At 35.0% G+C, this 27,316-nt stretch overlaps 1 protein-coding gene across 11 annotated transcripts in view; it reads left to right on the top strand.

Moving 5' to 3' along the window:
- Positions 1-27,316, top strand: part of spri (Src homology 2 domain-containing protein sprint) — a 225,163-nt gene that overhangs the window by 132,329 nt on the left and 65,518 nt on the right. For 2 of the 11 annotated variants that reach the window (XM_012294200.2, XM_012294206.2), the window contains exon 1: positions 22,562-22,949. The exons of 8 other annotated variants lie outside the window; for them this stretch is intronic. Coding sequence is in view for 2 of the 3 variants with exons in the window: in XM_012294206.2 (XP_012149596.2) it covers positions 22,888-22,949 (62 nt within the window). In the remaining variant the exon portion in view is untranslated. Of the gene's footprint in view, positions 1-972; positions 4,108-22,561; positions 22,950-27,316 lie in introns of those variants that run through there. One more of the 11 variants, XM_012294214.2, reaches the window with a different exon arrangement.

Here is a 27,316-nt window from a genome sequence, read left to right on the forward strand (position 1 = left end):
GTTTGTGAAGATCTGTGTGCGAGAGGATTCGGGACCTTCTTTTGGGGGGAAATCTGGGGTAGGTTGATTGACTGGGGTACTTTGGTTGACTGACTGGGGTAATTCAGCTGAGTGATTTGTTATTCGAGGTTTTGGTGAGAGGTGTATAGTCTTGTGATTTGGAGAGGATGGTGACTTCATCTGATGCAACTTCATCTTCTTTGGAGGAGATTCTGAAGTCCTTGTGGATAGTAAACTGGTTTTGAGGTGATGCAATTTGTGATGCAAGGATCTGGTAGGAGTTTTAAGATCTTGTGACTTGAAGACGTATGAGGACTTCATCTTCTGCATCGTTTGGAGGCAATTCTGAAGTCCTTCTGGGTAGTAGACTGGTTTTGAGGTGATGCAATTTGTGATGCAAGGTCTTGGTAGGAGTTTTAAGAACTTGAGACTTGAAGACATATGATGACTTCATCTTCTGCTTCGTTTAGAGACAATTCAATCAGTGGACTTGTTTTGTGATGATGCAGTTTGTGATGCAAGGTCCTAGTAGGAGTTTTAATATCTTCTGACTCTTTGTTGAAGATTAACCTTAGATATTCTGTATCATTTAAGAGTAATACTGAGGTTCTTCCTTTCAGCTGATAGATTTTGTGATGATGTGATTTGTGATGCAAGGTCCTAGTAGGAGTTTTAATATCTTGTGACTCTTTGTTGAAGATTAACCATAGATGTTCTGTATCATTTAAGAGTAATACTGAGGTTCTTCCTTTCAGCTGATAGATTTTGTGATGATGTGATTTGTGATGCAAGGTCCTAGTAGGAGTTTTAATATCTTGTGACTCTTTGTTGAAGATTAACCATAGATGTTCTGTATCATTTAAGAGTAATACTGAGGTTCTTCCTTTCAACTGATAGATTTTGTGATGATGTAGTTTGTGATGCAAGATTCTGATAGAAGTTTTAGCTTGTGACTCTCAGATGAATGTGAGTTATAGATGTTCTGTATCATTTCAGAGCAAGATTGAGGTTCTTCTGTTTAGCTAACTGATCTTGTGATGATGTCACTTGTGATGCAAAGTTCAGGTAGAAGTTTCAACTTGTGACTCTCAGATGAATGTGAGTTATAGATGTTCTGTATCATTTAAGAACAATACTGAGGTTCTTCTGTTTAGCTAACTGATCTTGTGATGATGTAGTTTGTGATGCAAGGTTCGGATAGAAGTTTTAACTTGTGACTCTCAGATGAATGTGAGTTATAGATGTTCTGTATCATTTCAGAGCAAGATTGAGGTTCTTCTGTTCAGCTGACTGATTTTGTGATGATGTAGTTTGTGATGCAAGGTTCTGGTAGGACTTATAACATCTTGTGACTCTGACATGAAGATTAGTTATAGATCTACTGCATCAATTGAGAGCAAGATTGAGATTCTTCCTTTCAGCTGACTGATCTTGTGATGATGTAGTTTGTGATGCAAGGTTCTGGTAGGACTTTTAACATCTTGTGACTCTTACATGAAGATTAGTTATAAATCTACTGTATCATTTGGTAGCAAGTCTAAAATTTCCTTGTTTAATCAACCATCTTTGTGATTTTACAATTTGTGATACAAGTATTCTCAAAACTTCATCATTCATCCAACTCTTGATATGAACATCTGATATGATTTTATATGAACATCTTCAGCTGTGCTATGAACATCATTTTTTAGCAATACTTCAATCTATTTGATCACTAAACTGCATTTGTGAACAGGTATTTGTAGAGCAGGCTCTTCTTATCCTAAAGCTATATAGAGCTTGCGACTTTGAATTTCAAGTGACATTTCACAATTTTCCCCAATAAACCTGAATCATTTGATTAATCTTGATCATAAATGAGAAACGTCCTCGTGATTCCTTGATTCGTTCAACAAGTTGATCAAAGTGTCCTCGCCTTGGAATGTCCACACATTACCAGCTGTCGCGTCTAATCACCGGAAGTTTCTTCCATGATCAATTGTGATCATAATTCGTCAGACTCTCGTTTCCATTCCTTCAAAATGATCTTATCTTCACTCTTCAGAAAAATTTTCTTGAGAAGTCGCAAACCTGCCATAATCCTCGACCTCGTCTGGTGAAAATCTAAAAATACTTCTTTACGAGCGCAGCCACCTCCACGAAAATAATCCACTAAAAGGTCCTCAACAAGGTCGTCGGGTCGTTCATCTCCGTTGGTAACCGCCGGAAGATTCCGATCGTCGATAAACGAAAACAAATCCACCCACTGTGCTTCCCTGACCACCGTCAAACGGATTTCGGCAAAACAAACATCGCGAGAAGCTGAAGAGCGAGGGACACGTAATAATAGCTACGGCGCCAGGGTGACCATTCGAGAACGATCGAAAGCGAGTCGACGATCGTTGCACCTGTCGCTATCGGTCACACTCGGAAACCTTGAGTCTCCAAGAACACACCTGCCACTTCACAAAGTCGTTGACGTAACGTTGCTTACTTTGTGACGTTGAATGTTGACTCGATACCTGATTCTGAGTTGACGTGGTGGAGAAACCGGTGTGATGCTGGTGGAACTGGATGTGCATGTGGAGATATGGTAGATGTGGACTTGTGGTAGATGTGGAACTTGAGGTGGATGTGGACTTGTGGTAAATGTGGAGGATTGTGATTCACAAGGATTTGGTGAATGAAGCTGTGGTGTATGTTGATGGATTTAAGTTATTATGGATGATGAGGTATGTAGGAGATGAAGAGATGGTGAGATCAGAAGGTTATTTGGGAAGTTGAGATCTGAAGGTTGCTTGTGAAGTCGAGGTCTGACGATCACTTGTGAGGTTGATGAGATCTAAAGCTTGCTTATGAAGTTGAAGTCTGAAGATTTGCTGTGAAGTTGAGATCTGAAGGTTGCTGTTGAAGTTGAGATCTCAAGGTCCCTTCACAGTTGACAAGATCTAAAATTACATTGTGATGTTAATGAGATCTGAAGATCACTTGTGAGGTTGATGAAATCTAAAGCTTGCTTATAAAGTTGAGATATGAAGCTTGCTTATAAAGTTGAGGTCTGAAGGTTGCTTGTGAAGTTGAGATCTCAAGGTCCCTTCACAGTTGACAAGATCTAAATTTATATTGTAATATTGATGAGATCTGAAGATCACTTGTGAGGTTGATGAGATCTAAAGCTTGCTTATAAAGTTGAAGTCTGAACATTTGCTGTGAAGTTGAGTTCTGCAGGTTGCTGTTGAAGTTGAGATCTCAAGGTCCCTTCACAGTTGACAAGATCTAAAGTTACATTGTGATGTTAATGAGATCTGAAGATCACTTGTGAGGTTGATGAAATCTAAAGCTTGCTTATAAAGTTGAGGTCTGAAGATTTGCTGTGAAGCTGAGATCTGAAGGTTGCTTGTACAGCTGAGATCTCAAGGTCCCTTTACAGTTGACAAGATCTGAAGTTACATTGTGAAGTTGATGAGATCTGATGGTTGCTTATGAAGTTGTCTGAAGATCTGTTGTGAAGTTGAGGTCTGAAGATCACTTGTGAAGTTGATGTGTGAAGCTCCATTGTGAAGTTAAAATATTAAAATTGCTCCTGAAGTTGAAACCCAAACCTCACATATGAAACAACCAATCACATAATACATCAATAGCTACAATAATACCTGATCACAAATGATTCACAAGAACCTATCTCCTAAACTTATCAACACAGTACAAAATAACTTGTCAGATACTTTGTGGAATTCACAAGACGTCTGATCACAAAAGACTCAAAAATTTGGAAACAAAGTTATGAAACATAGTAACAGCAGCTTATTGAAGATGTCTCGAAAAGAAGAAACGATGAGTGGAAATCGCTTTGTGTCCGTCGGAAATATGGCCTCTAAATATAGCCAGAAGAATTTCCGCGGCATCCGCACGCTTCTCCGCTTCGCTCACGGTTTTGCTCGATTTTCTTAAGCGCGATTTATGCGAAACGAGTGCGGACCTTCTCTTCTCAACGAACCTCGTCACCGACGGAGTTACCCACTTTAGTGAATCAGAACTTTGACTCCTCGCGAGTTTCACTTCTGGGATCATGCTGATCACAAAGTACACCACTATTCTGCTGCAATCTACCAATCAGCATATCTTCAGGTATGTAGATAACTTTTTGCAAAGCCATTTTAAACCATTCATAAAAATACTGTATTAACATAAGCAAATACCATGTTGTCGTAAATTTATAAATTTAAGTATTCTGGTGTAGAGATGGTCTGACACAAATTCATGACATAAAAGTATTATGTAGAAGCACTTGTGATGTACCAAATTAAAGCTTAGGGTACACAGAAAATAGCTGTGTATAGGGCTTGTTATTATTTTTAGTTTACATTTGAAAATTTATTGCTTCTTCGTGGACTATTTTGAAAAATTCATTAGTGGAGTGATTGATCGCTTTGATGAGGCGTCCGCCATTTTGTGTTGGGAATTTTTATAATGTCCATACGTGGCTACCTTTGTCAAGCTTTTATCTTTAAATTCATGTATCATAAGTGCCATTTTGTGACACTTTTATGTCATGAATTTAAGTTTACACGTTGTACGACAAATTTACATCATGTGTGTATAACACGTATGTGAATATTATTTCAAAGTGACAATTTAATTTAGGAATATTATTAATATTTTTCTGCATAATACAAGAATAATTCTTGTTAAAAATTTATGCATAATAAACTTGATTGTAATAAATTGAATTTGAGGATTATTTAAAAAAAGAAGATTACATATGTGTATACGTATGTGTGCACATATGTGTGCAATGTATAAACATACTTGCAGTGCAAAAGAAATAGAAGAGGAACAATTATAGTTACAAATAGTTTATATATAATAAACTTGATTATACTAAATTTAATTTGAGAATTATTTAAAAGAGAAGAGACTGCATATGTGTGCACATACGTGTGCACATGTGACTGCAAAAAATATAAATACTTGCAATCCAAACAAAATTTCTATGCAATATATGGAGATTTATGATCTCTCTGGCTTTCTTGAAGAAACTTACAACCCTTTCCAGAACGAATTTAATAATACCCACCCCAAGAATAAGGGCAAGTCCAATCGAAAGCTTAAATATGCAACGAACGATTTCTGAATACCGAATTTCGATGAAGTCGAAGAAACTGCTGGTACGAAGAGAAGAATCAAGAGTATTCAACCATCCCCGTCTCTTGCAGGACGAGTTTCTTGACTATCCTCGAAATTAATCGGTGAAAATTAAATTCACCCCACACCAGTCCCCCAATTACCGTGATGGCACCGTCAGAAGTTCGTATTAATTATGAACCGTAATTGTCAATTGACGCCGTGTCGGTTTTCTAAGACTTTCGGACGGGGTGAGAAAAGGAAAGGGTTCAGATGAATTTCCTACCCTCTATAGGGTATATTTATCACTCGGGTGAAGGCATTGAAATATGTAAGAGGAGACATTTCTTACTTTTTCTCTTGGTTTGATATTCAATTTTTTTAAATTTAAAAAATTTTTTTAAATAACGTTCTTTATTTTAAGAATTATCACATTGTATCATAGAAGATGTACGTAATAATTTAGTCTTTATAAAATTTCTTTTAAAAATGATTTTCTTTAAGATTTTTTTTTAAGAACTTTTTTTTTAATTTCTTTTAAGAATTTCTTTCAAGAATTTCTTTGAAGAATTTCTTTCAAGAATATCTTTGAAGAATTTCTTTATAAAATTTCTTTCAAGAATATCTTTCAAGAATTTCTTTCAAGAATTTCTTTCAAGAATTTCTTTGAAGAATTTCTTTCAAAAATTTCTTTGAGAATTTCTTTCAAAAATTTCTTTTAAGAATTTCTTTCAAGAATTTCTTTATAAAATTTCTTTCAAGAATATCTTTCAAGAATTTTTTTCAAGATTTTCTTTGAACAATTTCTTTCAAGAATTTCTTTCAAGATTTTCTTTGAACAATTTCTTTCAAGAATTTCTTTCAAGATTTTCTTTGAACAATTTCTTTCAAGAATTTCTTTCAAGATTTTCTTTGAACAATTTCTTTCAAGAATTTCTTTCAAAAAGATAGATTCTTATAAAAAGAACATCTTCCTCCATAAAAACTGTACACAATAATTTTTCATAAAATTCTTCAAAAATGCAAAGTACTTTCCCTGCGCGACGCAATTTCTCACAAACCATTAAAAAAAAGTGAAGATAATTTTTGCGTCAGACTACATATGTCCGAAGCATCGTAACGTAACCCACTTTCTTCCCTCTGTTTTTATAACTTTCTCCTAAGAAGATTCATTCCCGATCCAAGAGCTGACTCGTTCGAGCCGGCTGTCACCGTTCACAGATGTTACCTGCCGATAGCGATAATGTATTCGTGCTTGTACATCGATACATCGAGCGAGACGAAATTGAATAGTGCCGGAGGAAGTTCACGGTTATGGAGACCGATCGAAATTTCATTCGGTGCTGATAAATCGGAACGTGAGCCGAAAATGGAGCGAAGTTTCGAAGTGGAAATACGATCGAATGCGAGGATAATTTTGTGCTGTCGATGATGGTGTTCAATATATAGCGTGCATTTATGTAGCTTCCTTTGGGATAAAATTTATACTCGTGTGTTTTGGGAAATTTTAGGAGAATTTTTATGAAGATTTTATTATGTACATCATCTGTAATACACTGTAATCATGCTTAAAATAATGTATGTTATTTAAAAAAGTTTTAAAGAACTTCTTTTGAAAAAAGTTATTAAAGAAAATCATTTTTAAAAGAACTTTTATTAAAAGTCAATTATTATGTACATCTCTTGTGATACATTGTAATCTTGCTTAAAATAATGTATGTTATTTAAAAAAATTTTAAAGAACTTCTCTCGAAAAAATTCTTGAAGAAAATCAATTTTAAAAGAAATTTTATTAAGAGTCAATTATTATGTACATCCCATATGATACATTATAATCTTGCTTAAAATAACTTATGTTATTTTATAAAATTTTAAGAAACTTCATGAATAAAAAATATACAATGCAATCTTTAAAATAGTTAACATTCACTTGAATTATAAAGTTGAACATTTAGGAGAAGAAAATTGGTAGCCACATCCTCACATGTGGATGGGTTATCACATATGTACATATGTTCAGTTTCATGCATGTGTAATTGTGCGAACAAATATGCTTCCATAATATTCATGCTCCTGAACTATTTATAAGACATAACAGTAATAATGATTGACAAAACTTGAGGTCAATATTTAATTTATGAATCAATCAGACCCCTAAGAGAAGTTCTCCCAAAAACAGCACCCAAAAGCAGCACCCAAAAACAGCATCCAAAAGCATCCAAAAGCAACCAAAGAAAAAGCGTCCAAAAAAATGAAAAACAGGAGTATATCCACCACAACCTGTTCGCACCTCCGTCGTTCAATAACGCGCCACTAATGAAAGCGAGCAGGAATTTATCGAGGGTATAAATTGTCCCCGGATGTCGGACATCCGGCGGCGTTTAGATCGATCGCGTTCCATGGCTGGCGTCTCGCAAGGAACCACGTTGAGCAAAAAGAAAAATCGAAGATGAAAACCCAGTGAATCCTCCTGGTCTTTTATTGGTTTCCCCTTAGAAGGCCAGGGTCGTGGTTCGTTTTAATTAGCCGAACGGATATCGGGTACGGGGCGAAAGATCGAGCCAACCGAGTACTGCGGGCGCAATAACGAGGCCTCGTTAGAGCCACGACGAGATCAACTGTTCTATTTGCCGCTGACAAACGATCGTTCTCGCGAATGTTCTTGCCCGTTCGCGGTTTCGTGAACGCAATTAGTGAACCATCGTATCGCCTCTATGAGGCGTTTTGCCTTCGACACTGGCCAGTTTACGCTAATGGCGTATCTGGTCGGTGAAATGGAAGGGGATGAAACGCGGATTGTGATTCGAGTTATGGAGTGTTCGAAATCTGTGTGGTGACTTTTTAACGTTTTTTCCGGCAGGTGGGAACTGAAGTTTAGATTGAGATTTTTGGGTTTCTTAGGAAGGCAAGAGAGGAGAGATGATATTTTGCTTTTAGGGGAGGTTGAGAATTTCGGAATTTGGAGGTGTGGGATTGTGGAGATTTGGGGGTTCAGGAATTTGGCAATTTAGTGATTTGGGGGGCTAGGGATTTAGGAGTGTAGGGATTTGGGGACGTGTGGAATTGGGGATGTGAGGATTTGGGGATGTGTGGATTTGGGGATGTGTGGAATTGGGGATGTGAGGATTTGGAGATGTGAGGATTTGGGGATGTGTGGAATTGGGGATGTGAGGATTTGGGGATGTGTGGAATTGGGGATGTGAGGATTTGGGGATGTCTGGAATTGTGGATGTGAGGATTTAGGGATGTGTAGAATTGGGGATGTGAGGATTTAGGAATGTGTGGATTTGGGGATGTGAGGATTTGGGGATGTGAGGATTTGGGGGCGTGAGGATTTGGGGATGTGTGGAATTGGGGATATGAGGATTTGGGGATGTGTGGAATTGGGGATGTGAGGATTTGGGGATGTGTGAAATTGGGGATGTGAGGATTTGGGGATGTCTGGAATTGTGGATGTGAGGATTTAAGGATGTGTGGAATTGGGGATGTGAGGATTTGGGGATATGTGGGAATTTACATATGTGAGAATTTGGGGATGTAAGAATTTACATATGTGGAAATTTGGAAATATGGGAATTTGGAAGTGTGAAAAATTGGGAATGTGGGAATTTAGGGATGTGGGAATTTGCATAAGTGAAAGTTTGGGGATGTAGGAATTTACATATGTGGAACTTTGGAAATATGGGAATTTACATATGTGAAGGTCCAGTCATTTTGGAATGCACTTATGTGAAGATGGCTACCTACTGCTGAGACTACTAGATTATCTACTTTGCACAAATGTATCTCACCTAACCATACCTACCTATATACCAATTAAAATTGATTAGTATTAAACCTTGACCTCTAAGTACACCTCCTAAGTCCACCTTCTAAGTACATCTCCTACATAATCCTACATGACAAACAAAATCACAAATCTAAAAATACCACGAAAGAAACAAACTCCATCCCAATATTCAAATGCATCGACATCGATAGCATTCCCATCCAAAAATGGCGAAGAATTGTCGGAAAAAGGCGGCGTAGCTCGAAATAAGATCGCAAGAAACGGGGATGGGGATGGCGAAAATGAAGAATATGCTAATGGCCGCGTGTCGGTGAGTCTCGTCGTAAAAGGAAGAGACCTTTCTTGCCTGTTCGAGAGTCTCTTGCAACTCTGGTCCGGTTTGTTCTTTTTTTCCCCTGCTCTCTTTTTTACTTCCATGCTTCGTGAAATATTACATGGTTGACGGGTTCGAAGAATATAACCAATAACATAAATTTACCTACGGATTAATATTTCACTTTACATTTATGTTGACGTTTTACTTAATATTTTGTGGAGATACACATATGTAGATACACATATGTAGATACATATTTGCAATTTATATGTATAGGAAATTCTTCTGTGTTCCATTTTAATGTTCTTCATCAATTTTATTGAGTATTTAATCAAATATTTTGTCAAAGTTTTGTCATCGATGAAGTTGGAGGCATGAAATGTTTATGCAGATTTTTATTATTTATGAATCCTGTTTGGGTCTGAGAAGCTTCAATATTATTGGGTACATTAATTCTGAATTATTGTAAATTTGATCAGACTTTATTTTGTCAGAGTGAGTCATCAGAGTGAGTCAAAGGTAGCTTTTGAATGATCAGTGACTGTTTATGCAATTTTGATATGTCAGAATAAAAGTGTGTACAAATCCTATACATATGTGTATGTATACATGTATGTGTGCACGTATGTATGTGCGAATGTATGCATATATGTATGTATGTATGTATGCATATATGCATGTATGTATGAATGTATGTATGTATGCATGTATGTATGCATGTGTGTATTGATGTATGTATGCATGTATGTGTTCACGTATGTATATTCGTATGTATGCATATATGTATATACATATGTATGCATGTGTGTATTAATGTATGTATGCATGTATGTGTTAACGTATGTATATTCGTATGTATGCATGTATGTATGAATGTACCTATGCACATATGTGTACATGTATGCATACATATATGTATATACATATAAACATATGTATGTGTGTATAATATATGCATAATTAGTAAACCATAGCTCCCTATATTTATCAAAGCTCGAACTATAATAAAACAAGCTTAAAATCTCACCCACCAGAAACCAAAACAGACATCATACCTAAAATCATAAAAATTTCAACATCCACAACCTATTATCCTAAGCACCAAACCAATCTCCTCAAAAATTACACTACAACTATTATTTTAATCATCAAACTCTTCTGCTAAGAACCTAAAAAGTATACCCAGTACTTCTTCCTCGTTTCGTTGATTTAACAGCATGCCACCGGGCCGTGTCATTGAAGAGCAGCCCAGAGTGCATCAGCGTTGATGAACAATCGAACGTTCCGTTCTTTGTCCCGAAGGAATCTCGATGCTGGTGCTGGATGCCCGTATATACACGACAGCGATTAGTTTGCCAGACAAAGAGCTGGTACTTGGGTTCATTCGATTCTGATCGAAAAAATGGTAGTCCGGTTCCATCTTCTGTGAGCTGGTAACCAGTTCAATAATCTGATGATGCTGTTTTATTTTTAATTCCTTGAAGATTGGGTGATAGGCTGTAAATTATATGAAGGTATACAGTGAAGTTTAATTTAAAGAAATTTAATTGCTAGGTTAGGTTACACTAGCTGGGAACATTTGGGTATTTTGGTTAACAAGATTGATGGTTAGGTTAGGTTAGGTGTAAGAAATTTAATTTAAAGAAATTTAATGGATAGGTTAGGTTACACTAGCTAGGGACATTTAGCTATTTTTATCAGCAAGATTGATGGTTAGGTTAGGTTAGGTTAGGTGTAGGAAATATAATTTAAAGAAATTTAATTGCTAGGTTAGGTTACACTAGCTAGGGACATTTAGCTATTTTGGTTAACAAGATTGGTGGTTAGATTAGGTTAGGTTAGGCGTAGGAAATATAATTTAAGGAAATTTAATTGCTAGGTTAAGTTATACTAGCTAAGGACATTTGAGTATTTTAATCGACAAGATTGATGGTTAGATTAGGTTAGGTTAGGCGTAGGAAATATAATTTAAAGAAATTTAATTGCTAGGTTAGGTTACACTAGCTAGGGACATTTAGCTATTTTGGTTAACAAGATTGGTGGTTAGATTAGGTTAGGTTAGGCGTAGGAAATATAATTTAAGGAAATTTAATTGCTAGGTTAGGTTACACTAGTTAGGGACATTTCTGTATTTTAATTGACAAGATTGATGGTTAGGCTAGGTTAGGCGTAGGATATATAATTTAAGGAAATTTAATGGCTAGGTTAGGTTACACTAGTTAGGGACATTTCTGTATTTTAATTGACAAGATTGATGGTTAGGTTAGGTTAGGCGTAGGAAATATAATTTAAGGAAATTTAATGGCTAGGTTAGGTTACACTAGTTAGGGACATTTCTGTATTTTAATTGACAAGATTGATGGTTAGGTTAGGTTAGGTTAGGAGTAAGAAATATAATTTAAACAAATTTAATTGCTAGGTTAAGTTACACTAGCTGGGAACATTTGGGTATTTTGGTCGACAAGATTGATGGTTAGGTTAGGTTAGGTTAGGTGTAAGTAATAAAATTTAAATAAATTTAATGGCTAGGTTAGATTACATTAGCTATGGACTTTTGTGTATTTTAATTGACAAGATTGATGGTTAGGTTATGTTAAGTTAGGTGTAAGAAATAGTAATTAAATAAATTTAGTGGCTAGGTTAGATTACACTAGCTATGGACTTTTGTGTATTTTAATTGACAAGATTGATGGTTAGATTAGGTTAGGTTAAGTGTAAGAAATATAATTCATAGAAATTTAATGGCTAGGTTAGGTTACGCTAGCTAGGAACATTTGTGTATTTAGGTCGACAAGATTGATGGTTAGGTTAGGTTAGGTTAGATGTCTGATAAAATTGCTGTTATGAACAAATTTTATTTGCAAACCCTCAACCCTCGGCTTCTCACTCAAAGTTAAAATCTCCACAAAAGCAACGTAACAAAATAACTCGAATTTTTTCAGTTTTCAACCGTGAATAATTGCCTTCGCGTGATATTGTTCTACAACCATCGTTTCCCATTCATTTGTCCCGTTACGCTGCAACAAGTACACGCACGCGAGTAGCGACAATTTGCCCCTCCGCGATGTTGACGGGAACGGTTTAAAGGCGAAACTTTTAATTAAAAAGTAACCATCGACGACAGTGAGCAACGAGGAGAAACTGGCCCCGAGCAATTTGCGGCGATATAAAAGTTCCTGTCGACCGTTTCGGGATCGCCGGAAACGACGAGGGTGCACACCCCTCGGACCTGGGAGTCTCAGAGCGCGACATTACGAAAGAATTTATAAGCGAACAGTAAGGGAATATAACGGAGATCCGGTAGGCAGATGATTTTTGTTTGACGAGACGTGCAATTTGCTTTGAGAACTGTTTCCTTTTCGTGTATTTTATTCTTTGACGTCGACTTTGAAGATATGATTCCCTACTTCCCTATATCCCACTTTCATCGTTGATAAAAAAAATAGAAGTTAAAGTTATGTCGAAGAAAAATTAATAATTGAAGAATTGAAGAATTGAAGAATTGAAGAATTGGAAGACTGAAGAATTGAAGAATTAACCCTTTGCGCTCGAGAGATGACTCTCAGTCACCATTTTATTTGATACAACAATCTAAAATAATTATTTTTTAACTGATTCTATAATATGACACATTTGATGTATAAACATAGTGAAAGAAACAATTCTGGAAATTATTATTAATAATTAAATAATAACCTCAAAAGAATTCATTTAACTTTTTAACTAAGTTTTAAAGTTGCTGTTTGCAAACAGTCAAATTACCTTCGAGTGCAAAGGGTTAAGGAATTGAAGAATTGAAAACTTGAAAAATTTACGAGTTGAAACATTGAAGAATTGAAACATTAAAGAATTGAAACATTGAAGAATTGAAACATTGAAGAATTGAAAATTTGAAGAATTGAAAATTTGAAGAATTGAAAGTTTGAAGAATTGAAAGTTTGAGGAATTGAAAATTTGAAAAATCGAAAGTTTGAAGAGTTGAAAGTTTGAAGAATTGAAAGTTTGGAGAATTGGAAGTTTGAAGAATTGAAAATTTGAAGAATTGAAAGTTTGAGGAATTGAAAATTTGAAGAATTGGAAGTTTGAAGAATTGAAAGTTTGAAAAATTGAAAGTTTGGAGAATTGGAAGTTTGAATAATTGAAGAATTGAAAGTTTGAAGAATTGAAAATTTGAAGAATTGAAAGTTTGAGGAATTGAAAATTTAAAGAATTGAAAGTTTGAAGAATTGAAAGTTTGGAGAATTGAAAGTTCGAGGAATTGAAAATTTGAAGATTTAAAAAATTGAAGAATTGAAGAATTGAAAAATAGAAGAACTGAAAAATTGAAGAATTGAAAATTTGAAAAATTGAAATAAAAAAAAATTAAACATTTCAAACTCTCTTCAAAACCATCGCAACCGATGCACAAGTAACACTAACAAGTTTCACTAAAAGACTTCCTAGATGTCGCCACTCCAGCCTCTAAAAAACACACTCCTATAACCTCACAAAACTTTTCAACTAAACCCAAAGAACTCCTATTGTCATTCAGATAATAAACCCCAGAATATATCCCGAAGAGAACAATTACAAAATGCATATCAGGCAATACAGTCGAATGCTGATGAGGCAGCATTTAACGAAAATAATGCTTAATTAATTCATTAAACGGCGGGCAAGACGCGTCCCGCTTTTCCCGATGTTCCAGGATTCCCGCCGCGTATTTTCAACGACGGGGGTTCCCTGGAAAAGATACGTCCCTAGGGAACCGAACTCCGACACGGCCAGAAGAGGTTGCTATTAAGCTCACGGGATAAGACCTGGCACTTCACTTCGTACAAGCTACTAATTAAATTATTCCGGAAACGCAGCACGCTGTTGCTTACGCTTACAAGAACCACACTCGCATATTCTATGGAACGTACGTGTGTGTGTTGATGGAGATACGCATCGCTGATGCGCTTGGACAGGAATTTTCCTAGGGTGGGAAATGGTGTCGAGACTCGAGTTTTCCGATTGGGAACATCTTTCTAATTCTTCTGAATTATTCAAATTTATTTTGGTAGTTTTTTGGTGGTCGTTTTTTAAAATGAAAGTAGGAAAATTAGGGATGACGAAAGTTAATGTATGTTTTTATAAAAATTTTTTGATCACATGTTATTACAAATTTTTGTTTGCAAATACATTGAAAATTTGAAGAATTGAAACATGGAAAAATTGGAGAATTGAAGAATTAAAGAATTAAAGAATTGAAAAATTGAGAAATTGAGAAATTGAGAAATTGAGAAATTGAGAAATTGAGAAATTGAGAAATTGAAAAATTGAGAAATTGAAAAATTGAAAAATTGAGAAATTGAGAAATTGAGAAATTAAAAAATTGAGAAATTCTGAAATTGAAAAATTGAAAAATTGAAAAATTGAAAAATTGAAAAATTGAAAAATTGAAAAATTGAAAAATTGAAAAATTGAAAAATTGAAAAATTGAGAAATTGAGAAATTGAGAAATTGAAAAATTGAGAAATTGAAAAATTGAAAAATTGAAACCTTGAAACCTTGAAAAATTGAAAAATTGTAATGAATAAGCTTTAAAATTCTAGATCTCAGAACTATAAAAAACTTGAAAGGTAAAAAATTGTCAAATCCTAAGTACTCCCAAATTCAGGTGTCTCGATCTTTCCGCAATTTAATTTCTGACACCCAAACCGCGTGAAAATTTTTTCCTTCAAAAGCAACACACGCCAGCCTGGAATAGGTAGAGGCTACGTGATGCAATTTCCGGGAGAACAGTATTCTCGGCCCTTTTCTCCCTTTCCGTAAGAGATGTGTCTGATAGCCAGCCTCGGATTTTGACAGAGACGAAGCTTCAGATATGACGGATAAGGGGGTGGATGGAAAATGTCCTGGCAGACAACAAATTGTTCGCCGGATACGAGACGATAGAAAGCCGTTAGACCAAGTTGTCTGGCCAGGCCAATTGTCGCGAACACGAGACTGATTTATCAGGAAAAGCTTGTCTCGATGAGGCTCGGTGATTGGCTTCCGGTTACGTCCATCTTTACGATCTTGCCTGGAATTTCACCATAGAAAATTGCAATATTTTCTTTCGAACTGTTTCGTGCTTTCAGATATCCTGAAACTGAAGATATTTGTTTAGGAAACTTAGCTCGTTAATTATATGGGGCTGTTAAATGGATATTTGGAGAAATTTATTAGAAGTGTTTTGACATATTAAATTATTTTGTGTACCATTCAGGTTGATATGCTCTATATGATATTTTAGACATTATGCAAACAAGATGTTGTATAATGCAAGACGTTTTTATTGACATCAACTATCGTTCACATAAAATTGTTACATTCATACAAAAACGTCTGAAGCTAATATTTATATAAGACTTATTTATGTAAAAATTTGTTGGTGTACGACAAAATTATTTCTTATTAACATTTAATACGTTCAACAAAGTGCATAAAATTATATTTCACAAACGAAATTTGTATGAATAATTAAAAAATTCCCAATTAAGTTTGTTTAACAGATAAACTAACAGTAAATTAATTTCCCTGCAATGATTTACCGCAACGCGATAGTATTTGCAAAAACGATTTCTTCGCGGCAAACTTGTTCGAAGAGCAGATTTCGTGTCACGGTTGTACGGTACTTGTGAAAAAGAACTGAATCGAAGGTACATGAAGGAAATTCGTAATTGTTGAATTACATCCACTCGGTTGTGAATGTTGGTTTCATATTGCTTGTTCTCTTCGTCTGCGTAAGAAGGCACGCTAATTACTTGCACCGTTAGCGCGATTACAAGGTGCAAATTGTTTCGTGTTTCTTTTCATTTTTTTTAGTCTCCTGCTATCAAGCCAGTTCTCGTATTCGTTTGAGGAAATCGAGATCTGCTGAGGTATTTGTGACATTTTTAATATTTTTGTTTTGATATGAATTATTTTAGTTTCTTGAGGGAAGGCTAGTGAATGGTGACTTATATGTTTTGAAAAATGTAAGAAAAAATAGTAACTTGTCTAGTAATATGTAGTCAAAAAAATGAAAACCTATATAGTATGTACATATGTGGAACATATGTGTATGCATATGTGGTATGTGTGGTATATGTGATAAAAAAAAATAGTAACCTATCTAGTAATACGTGTTAAAAAGATAGTAACTTGTCTGGTAATATATAGTAAAAAGAAATGGTAACCCATATAGTATGTACATATGTGGAACATATGTGTATGCATATGTGGTATGTGTGGTATATGTGATAAAAAAAAATAGTAACCTATCTAGTAATACGTGTTAAAAAGATAGTAACTTGTCTGGTAATATATAGTAAAAAGAAATGGTAACCCATGTAGTATGTACATATGTGGAACATATGTGTATGCATATGTGGTATGTGTGGTATATGTGATAAAAAAAAATAGTAACCTATCTAGTAATACATGTTAAAAAGATAGTAACTTGTCTGGTAATATATAGTAAAAAGAAATGACAACCCATATAGTATGTACATATGTGGAACATATGTGTATGCATATGTGATATGTGTGGCATATGTGAAAAGAAAAAGTAGTAACTTATCTAGCAATACAAGTTAAAAAGAAATTATAATTTACATGATATTTTAAGAGAAAAATCTAGTAACACGTTTTTAAAAAAAATTGAATGTTCATAAAAATATATTTTGATAAAAAATACTCATGCAGTAACATACCGTAATAATGACTTGTGTAGAAGTTATTATACATTAATGCAAAAGTTGAAGATTTATTGGAAACGTGACGTAAGCTCCATTTTGTAGCTGTACAGTTTATCCCCTAGAATTTCTATGGAAAGCCAGGAACAATGCACTTGATATTGTCGATGCAAAAATATTCATTTCATGCGGCATGCATTTATACAATGGTACATTTTACTTATTTTGATTCGACGTGGTATTCAATGAACGGAGAGGAGCAATTTGTAAACGTATCGTAAAACGTTTTCAGCGTTTAAGGACGTTCACCCTTGAATTTCAACGAGCATTTAAACGTTTTACGTGTTCTTCTGCTTGTCATTTTATCGTTGGGAAATATTACTTTCATTTTACTTTGATCGAACAATATTTTAACATTGATTTCTCTAAAAATGTATAATGCATTTGAAACTTTTCACTTGAGACAAAATCATCAAACAAAATTGATGAAGACAAAATCAGAAATCGGGACAAAATATTTAGAAACGTTTCAAAAAATATTAACAAGACTTTAAAAATATTAGAAAACATTAAAAACTTGTTAAAAATATTTTAAAAATTAAAAAAGTATCAGAACTGCGAAAAAGATATAAAAATTTGAAAGACATCAAAAAATATGAAAAACACATATAAAATATATTCAAAAACATTTTTAAAAATATATAAAGCTGACAACGAACCTATTTAATGCATCAAAGAAGTTCGTCATAAAAAAAGAAGCAACAAAAAAAAATATGAAAAAAAGAAGACAAAAGTCGAAGAGCAGAAAATAAAATTAAAAAGCAGATAAAATAAAGGAACTAGTCAGCGTTTAAAGCATGAAGCACAACAATTAACATTAACCTACAGCAATCCTCCAAGCGTCCATTCATCCTTTTCCCCCGAATTAATTCGAATTCACGTTTCCAACGTGCACGCCATTCCGTTGTCCCCTAATTCTCACCCTCGAAACGACGTATAATTCATTAGTAGAACGTCCGCTACCAATTGTAGCCCGCTTGTTCGTACATTTTCCAAATTGTTTAGAAAACTGCTCTCCATTTTGCATATTCGACCGTCTGAGACTGGCTAGAACGATTACCTGAGGGTGATTACTCAACGACTCCATGGCCGTGTTATAATAATTCTCCGGTGAACCCTTTGCAACGTCCCCGAGGGGACAATCGCGTGCCGTCGAGCGGAAAACCGGGGTTCGACTGCGAAAAAAACTACTCTGGGAAACCGGGTGACGTGATCTTTGCAACCTTTCTCGACGAGTGGTGATGAATTAATCCCGAAAGAATTTCGATTCTTAACTTTTAGGGGTTTTTAAATATTTAGGATTCTTAAGTTTCAAATTGCAGTACTTTTCCAACGTTTAACATTTGAAGATTCAGTAACTTTCATATATGATATTAAAATGAGGCTACCATATGTGGACATTGTATGTCTATGAGATCTTCACATGATGTTTAAGAATTTTCATGTATGATATTAAATTGAGGCTACCATATGTGGACATTGTATGTCTATGAGATCTTCACATGATGTTTAAGAATTTTCATGTATGATATTAAATTGAGGCTACCATATGTGGATGTTGTATGTCTATGTGATTTTAACATAATGTTCAACAACTTTCATGTATCATATTTAATTGAGGCTACCATATGTGGACATTGTATGTCTATGAGATCTTCACATGATGTTTAAGAATTTTCATGTATGATATTAAATTGAGGCTACCATATGTGGACATTGTATGTCTATGTGATTTTAACATGATGTTCAACAATTTTCATGTATGATATTAAATTGAGGCTACCATATGTGGACATTGTATGTCTATGTGATTTTAACATAATGTTCATCAATTTTCATGTATCATATTAAATTGAGGCTACCATATGTGGACATTGTATGTCTATGTGATTTTAACATGATGTTCAACAACTTTCATGTATAATATTAAAATGAGGCTACCATATGTGGACATTGTATGCTATGTAATTTTAACATGATGTTCAACAACTTTCATGTATATTATTAAATTGAGGTTACCATATGTGGGCATTGTATGTTTATAAGGTTTTAACAGTCTGTCCGACAATTTTCATTGAAAATATTAAAAGAAGCCTATCAAATGTGGATATTGTAGGTCTATCTGTCATCTATAGGTTTGACAAAGTAGTCACTAGTTTTATTTGCAATAAATTCAATCGAAAGCAACGATCATCTTATCAGACGTACATATGTTAACTAACTCGCTATCGACATCCAAACAGCAGCGATCGGATAACATGAAAGGTTGAAATATATTTGACGTTACAGTTCCGATAAGATACATATAATATCCACTCAACGGCAACAACTCTTTGCGATACGAGTAGTGGCATTAAAGCCGATTAATCATCGTTCCCGTCCAAGTTGATGCGTCGCTAGATCAATCTCATTAGTCGAGGACCAAACAAACAGGCGCATTGATGGCACGCTCGAGTCTCATCAACGTCTAGCGACGAAACATCCTCGCAAACACGCAATAAACTTTTTCCGTCGGTCTAGAAACGACCCAAGTTTCTCCCGTTTCGTTCTTGCGTCGAAACCCTCCCTCCTTGCTCTTTAGCCGGCTCGCGATCACTTTTTCCAAACGGTTCGCGAGAAGAAAAGCTATGCTTCTTCGTCGCGGTGAAATCCTCGCAACCAGCCACAAATCTCTTCCAACGTTTTTCTTTGCTCTCAGACGCGTTGTCCCCTTTACAACCCTCGTTTAATCCACTGCGACCTACGCTCCTTTTTTCCGAATCTACTCGGGGACGTTGATGGAGACGGAAATTCGATACCCACTCTTTTGGATGTGTTTTTGGAGATGGGACTTTTGGGAACTTTCGTTAGAATCAGTTTTTTAAATTTTTCTATATTAGAGATATTATTAATTAAAACTTTTTTGTATCTTTCAATTAACCTTTCAGTATTTGAATTTGGAGTCAATGCATACCTAATAAATAAACCTTCCACTATTTAAATATGAAGTCAACCTTGCAACATTTAACTTTCCAATTCTACCACCCTCAACCATTAAATTTCCACCTATTTCAAAAATATTGAATTTGTACGTATAGATTTAATTTTTCCCTCATAGTGTACTTCATAGGCACCTGATCAGACAGACAAACAATTTCATCCGGAACATCATAAAACACCGTTCCCTCTTAATGTACCAGGCACGTTTTGAGTGGCAATCGTTCAACCCTTCGAGGTCTGGTGCAACCCTTACGTGGCAAGAAAACCGGACAATAAAGTGCCCGTCAAACACAGGGTGCAGCTTCGTTTCTCCAGGAACAATACTCGTAGAATCAACACGTTCCTCTATCTGTCGATAATTGTGAAAATCTAGAGAGATCGACGATTAACTATGCCTTTTTTGAATAGTTGATGACGTACGATTGAAGGTTGGAGGTCATGAAGGTTGGAGGTCATGAAGGTTGGAGGTCATGAAGGTTGGGGGTCATGAAGGTGTATCATTGAAGAAGGTGTAAGGTCATCAAGGTGTGCTATTGATGAAGGTGTAAGGTCATCAAGGTTTAAGATTGAAATAGGTGTGAGATCATGAAAGTATTAGATTGAAGAAGGTATAAGATCATCAAAGTGTACTACTGAAGAAGGTGTAAGGTCATCAAGGTGTCAAATTGAAGAAGGTGTAAGGTCATCAAGGTGTAACATTGAAGAAGATGTAACACCATGAAGATGTAATATTAAATAAGGTGTAAGGTCGAAGGTATAATATTGAAGAAGGTGCAAGGTTATGAAGGTGTAAAGTTAAAGAAAGTACAAGGTCATCAAGGTGTAAGGTCATGAAGTTGTAAAGTTATCAAGGTGTGAAGTAATGAAGACATACTAAAAAAGATGTAAGCTGATCAAATTCTAAAATTGAAGAACCTCCAGTCATCAAGTTATTCTATCGGAAATACAAGCTCACGAAACTTTGAACAAGACATAAAATGACAAAGCTATAATATCGAACAAAATGTAAGATAACAAAGTTGTAAGCTCGAAGTCATAAAACTATCCTGTCTACTAAAACCTGAGGTCGTCCACCTTGGAACCCAGGTGTCCAAATTTTTGAGCAACTTTTCCTCTGAAATTTCGCGAGGGTCGGCCCAGGGTTCATCGCGAGCGTATATTCCGTGGATTATGGCGAGGAAGTCTGACCAAGTCATATATTCTTTGCCCTCTGAGATAAAAATCCACAGACGTCCTATTTCACCGGAGGAAAGTTGGCTTACTTGGAGATCGAGCTAGGACACTTGATTCGACGGACTTTATTCGGATGGATGTTCGAGCGAGCGGATTAAGGAGACTTGAAATGGAGACACTTGATGTAGTTTAGATCAGTTTTTTGGCTTGAGAGTTTTAATTTAATAGCCTTCATTTAATATCATACATGAAAGTTGTTGAACATCATGTATAAACTTCATAGACATACAATGTCCACATATGGTAGCCTCAATTTAATATCATACATGAAAATTGTTGAACATCATGTAAAAACCTCATAGACATACAATGTCCACATATGGTAGCCTCAATTTAATATCATACATGAAAATTGTTGAACATCATGTTAAAATCACATAGTCATACAATGTCCACATATGGTAGCCTCAATTTAATATCACACATGAAAGTTGTTGAACATCATATACAAACCTCATAGACATACAATGTCCACATATGGTAGCCTCATTTTAATATTATACATGAAAGTCATTGAACATCATGTTAAAATCACATAGACATACAATGTCCACATATGGTAGCCTCATTTTAATATTATATATGAAAGTTATTGAACATCATGTAGAATGTCATAGTCCCACTATGTCCACATCTTGCAGCCTTATTTTAATGTCATGAATGAAAGTTATCGAAGATACTGTAAAAGTCTGATGGACCCATATGTCCACATCTTTTAGCACTATTCTAATATCACGAATGAAAGTACCTGTAAAAATCTCACAGACCTACGTGTCCATATTTATCCTCATCTTAATATTATGAATGAAAGTTGAAAACCTGTAAAAGAGTCAAAAGCCTACGTGTCCACATTTTATCCTAATATTAATATAATGAATGAAAGTTGAGTACCTGTAAACGAGTCACAAACCTACCTATCCATATTTTTATCCTTGTTCTAATATTATGAATGAAGGTTGAAGACCTGTAACAGAGTCAGAAACCTATGTGTCCACATTTTACCCCAATATTAATATTATAACTGAAAGTTGAGGACCTATAAAGTGTCACAGACCTACGTGTCCACATTTAACCTTATTTTAATGTTAAGAATGAAAGTTGAAGACCTGTAAAGTAGTCAGAAACCTACGTGTCCACATTTTACCCCAATATTAATATTATAAATGAAAGTTGAGGACCTATAAAGTGTCCCAGACCTCCGTCCACCTCCCTATAACCTAATGAATGAAAGTCGATCAACCTTTCCATCGGTGCAACGCGATATCGGTTGAAATCTCATAGAGCTATCAATGGTATCAATAATATCAGTCCCAAGACTATTCGTTGCTAGCGCGCATGCGCCTAGTTCCCCTGGTTTCCCCTTCTCTCACACGCCGGTAAGAGGTGGTCTCGTGTCTACGAACAGGCAGTTGCGTCCCTGTACGCGATTGTGCGTGTCGTGGCGACGCCGGCTGGCAGTGCGTCGCCGACTGGCGTCACGGCGCCTATCGCCGGTAGTGTTGTGCATATCGTGTGTTCTCTAATACGAAATCTGATCAATCACAGTGCGAAATAATCCCATGTGATACTTATCGTTCTGTGATCGTGTGCGTTGGACACCGGAAGTGAAAGTTCGCGGTGTTGCACACCGGTATCGATCGAAAGCCGGTTCCGGTGGAATAGCGTTCGTTTAGAGAGAAGACCAGTGACGTCATCGAAGTTTGTCGAGGATCGAGAGGACGAGAATGGTCTCGCGACAACGTCGCGAGGTCATTGATAAGAATCGAGTACCGAGGCACAGTTGTTGGTAAGGATCAAAAATCGACGATATGCCTCGACGATGTAGTTACTCAAGTAATTATGATGAATTAGAGTGCAGTCGTGATCTTTGACTCGTAAAGGTTGATGGCCTCTCGGGAATTTGTATGATGCGTTTACCTCTCGACTTCTTTTTACGAATTTTCGGGAACAACAGCTGAAAATTGCATTAGGTACCTCTTTCAATTTTAACAAGTCTTACTAAATATTTTTACAGTATGTTGCTATATTTATTTTTTATAGTTACAAGCAGTTAAGACAAGTATTTTCAATGAAGTAAAAGGACATATTTTTAATAATGTGGATCAGTGTGGGAATTGAAGAGCCATCCACATATGGGTGACATGGCAGTCAAAGAGTAAATGATAAGTTATTTTGTAGTATGGTGGAAAATTCTCGAATTCTAGAAAGGAGGATACAGTTAAATATTTTGAGGAACCTCATGTGTGGACACATATGAATATTGTAGATATTGAACTTGCAGCTTATGGACAGAACTAATTTTGGAGCGTGGATGACTAATAACCACGTCACCATTTTAGGGTTGTTATGTTCGAGCACCCTCGTGTATCGAAACAGTGGAACATTCAATGGTGGTCAATTTCTATTTCCATACATTCATTTTGTACATAAAATTGAAGTTGTATGTGTAATAATTTATACAGAATTTTTATTAATTTTTTGATTGATATGAAATGCATCCTCGCTATATTATAATTCTTGTAAAGTCATAATAAAATATCAAACTTGAAGATCTAGTCTCTCACTATATACACACTTTAATAATATTAAATTAGGAAAATTATAAATTTTATAATTTATGTTGCATTATACAAATCATTTATTGTAACATTACTGAGGTTAATATACTACAATCAATTTATATTTTTAAACTGATAGAATTATATATATTTTAGTCCTGTTAATTATACAAAAATATTTGTTCTTTAATTCTTGTCATTTAAAAAATTAATCCTGAATTTCTTTATTTAAAAAAAAATAGTTATTTTTCATTTTTTCCATAGCTTCTGCAATTTGTAGAACATGGCCTCCATTTTAAAGACAATAATTGTATAATATTCAATAAATAAATTCAAACTTGAATAATAAATTTGAATAATAAATTCAAACTTGAATAATAAATTTGAATAATAAATTCAAACTTGAATAATAAACTTTAATAATAAATTCAAACTTGAATAATAAACTTGAATAATAAATTCAAACTTGAATAATAAACTTTAATAATAAATTCAAACTTGAATAATAAATTTGAATAATAAATTCAAACTTGAATAATAAATTCAAGTTTGAAATAATATATGAAAGTAGATATGTGTCTAAAATAGAAGACGAACGATGTAACTATGAAACCGAGAGGACATTAACCTTTATGTCATATATCAAGATCATAGAAATCAGTGAGTTTTATGGCGTAGTTATGGGAGTCCGAGGATTCGGTCCGATAGGAAAGAATATTCTTGGGTCGTTGATACACGATGATACTTAGGTGCATTGAAACGGTACCGGTCGATATTATCTGATTTTCCTGGCTGGCTATATATGGCGGTTGATAAGCCTTCTACCGGTGACATTGTCAGCCTGCATTGATAAGAGAATGCTTGTTAACCGCATGTTTCTTATCGAACGCTGCGAGAAGGGAGACGAGTATTACAAATATAACTTATTCAATAATTCGATGATCAATATTTTAACGATTTAAAAGATGCAATTTAAAAATATCATGACTGAAACGTTGAACTGATTTAATAATTCTTAACAAAATAAATTAGCAGTATAATACAATTATATTGTAAAATTATACTGTGTCGAGTTTTCTTTAATTAAATTGAGAAAAGCAATATTGATTTAAAATTGTGTTTGAAAAGGCGCCATATGCTTCGGATATCTTCTTGATGTTCGAAATAATCTTTGTTATCTATAATCCGAGAATGATAGAGCTATTTTTATCGACTTATCTCAATTTCTATAGAATCTTTCCGAATTATTACGTTGTTATAATGTGAAGTCCGATAAGGTCTGGATTTAGAGGAAAATAAATTTTCCAGTTTCTAGCTTTTCCAATTTCTAAATTTGCCAATTTCCACATTTCCCAATTTCCACGTTTCCCAATTTCTAAATTTCCCAATTTACACATTTTCCAATTTCTACGTTTCCCAATTTTTAAATTTCCCATTTCCACGTTTCCCAATTTCCAAATTTCCCAATTTCCACATTTCCCAATTTCCACATTTCCCAATTTCCACGTTTCCCAATTTCTAAATTTCCCAATTTCCACATTTTCCAATTTCCACGTTTCCCAATTTCCAAATTTCCCAATTCCCACATTTCCCAATTTCCACGTTTCCCAATTTCCAACGTTCCCAATTTCCACATTTCCCAATTTCCACGTTTCCCAATTTCCACATTTCCCAATTTCCAAATTTCCCAACTACTGCATTTCCCAATTTCTAAATTTCCCAACTACTGCATTTCCCAGTTTCTAAATTTCTTAATTTCTAACTTTCCCAATTTCTACCTTTCCCAATTTCTAACAAATTTGACTAACGCATCTAATGGCAAATAAATTATACAACGAGATGTTAATTGAAACATTAACATGTTGCAGTCTGCTTCAGACTTGCAATTTTGTATTAAAAGAAGCGCGTACTATTTTACTCTGAAAAGGAGTCTCAAGAGTTAAAGCAGAGAACGGCAGGTATTTCTTCAATTAAGACAGACATTCTCCGGCTGGCAATAAAATGCAGTCGACAGAATTACCCGGACTTTAAATGATTTCTCTGAAATAGAACAGAGAAGATTTCCTCGCAGATATTTCTTCCGTTTTAAAAGTTCTGTGCTGGACGGATGTCCACATTTTAGACAAGAGATTGAAGAATATAATGGCAGATATAATAAAATTATGTAAAATGAAGAACAAAATAAAGTCTTGACTTTATTTGTAAATAAAAGTAAGATGTGGAATTGTGGGATAGATGAAGTTTAGTAAGAATTATTAAATTGATGAATTTGAGGATTTCTAGGTTGTTGGATTTTTAGATTTTTACGTTCTGAGAATTTTAGATTTTTTAATTTCTAGATTTGCTAGTTTATAGATTTCTAGGTTCTTAGATTCTGGGATTGTTGGAAATCTAGATTTCTAAATTCCTAGATTCCTAGATTTCTAAATTCTTAGATTCTTAGAGTTGTAGGTTTTTAGGTTCTTAGATTTCTAAGTTTCCCAATTTCCATATTTCCATATTTCCAAATTTCCACATTTCCCAGTTTCTATATTTCCAAATTTCCACATTTCCCAATTTCCACATTTCCCAATTTCCACATTTCCCAATTTCCACATTTCCCAATTTCCACATTTTCCAATTTCCACATTTCCCAATTTCCACATTTCCCAATTTCCACATTTCCCAATTTCCACATTTCCCAATTTCCACATTTCCCAATTTCCACTTTTCCCAATTTCCACATTTTCCAATTTCCACGTCTCCCAATTTCCACGTTTCCCAATTTCTAAATTTGCCAATTTCCACATTTCCCAGTTTCTATATTTCCCAATTTCCACATTTCCCAATTTCCATATTTCCCAATTTCCACATTTCCCAGTTACTATATTTCCCGATTTCCACATTTCCCAATTTCTAAATTTCCCAATTTCCCAATTTCCCAATCTCCCAATCTCCGAAATTCCCACTCTCCCAATTTCCCAATTTCCCAATTTCCCAATCTCCCAATTTCCCAATCTCTAAAAAGTCCAACCCTCCCCCAACCCAATAAACAAATAATCAATAACCTTCCGAACGCAAAAAACTATACATAAACACAGCTCCATAAAACAACGAAAACAAAGATTCCGCCACATCCTGTATTCCCCAAAAAGAATGCAAACTCCGCAAATTCCGGTTGGTGGATTTTATCAGTGACGTAGCTCGCGTCACTTATCACCCGGGTTGATAAGAGACGGTGGTTCGACGTCGTCGTGGGTGGTGCAACAGAGTTCTTTGGGATCAATGCTCGTGAACATCGTCTCGTTTAGAGTTGATTGGATGGTTGGTGCTCAATCAACGCGACGATTATTCGTTGTTCGCGCGATACTCGTTTGTTTGCTGTTTCTTTATCGTTCTTGTATTCCATGATCAGCTCTTCTTCGATCGAGACATTTTTCTTACGATTCATTCCTTGGAAAGTACTTGTATTATTCGAAAGTAATTTAAAATTCGGAAGCAATTGTGTTCTTGGAAGTTTTAGTGATGACATTCTGTTTTAGTGATGAAAGATGTTTAGTTAAAATATTGTGTCTTTTTATTGAAGGATTGTTTAGTGACAGTTTAGTGAACGGAG

Source organism: Megachile rotundata, chromosome 14 (assembly GCF_050947335.1).
Source record: "Megachile rotundata isolate GNS110a chromosome 14, iyMegRotu1, whole genome shotgun sequence".
Taxonomy (NCBI): domain Eukaryota; kingdom Metazoa; phylum Arthropoda; class Insecta; order Hymenoptera; family Megachilidae; genus Megachile; species Megachile rotundata.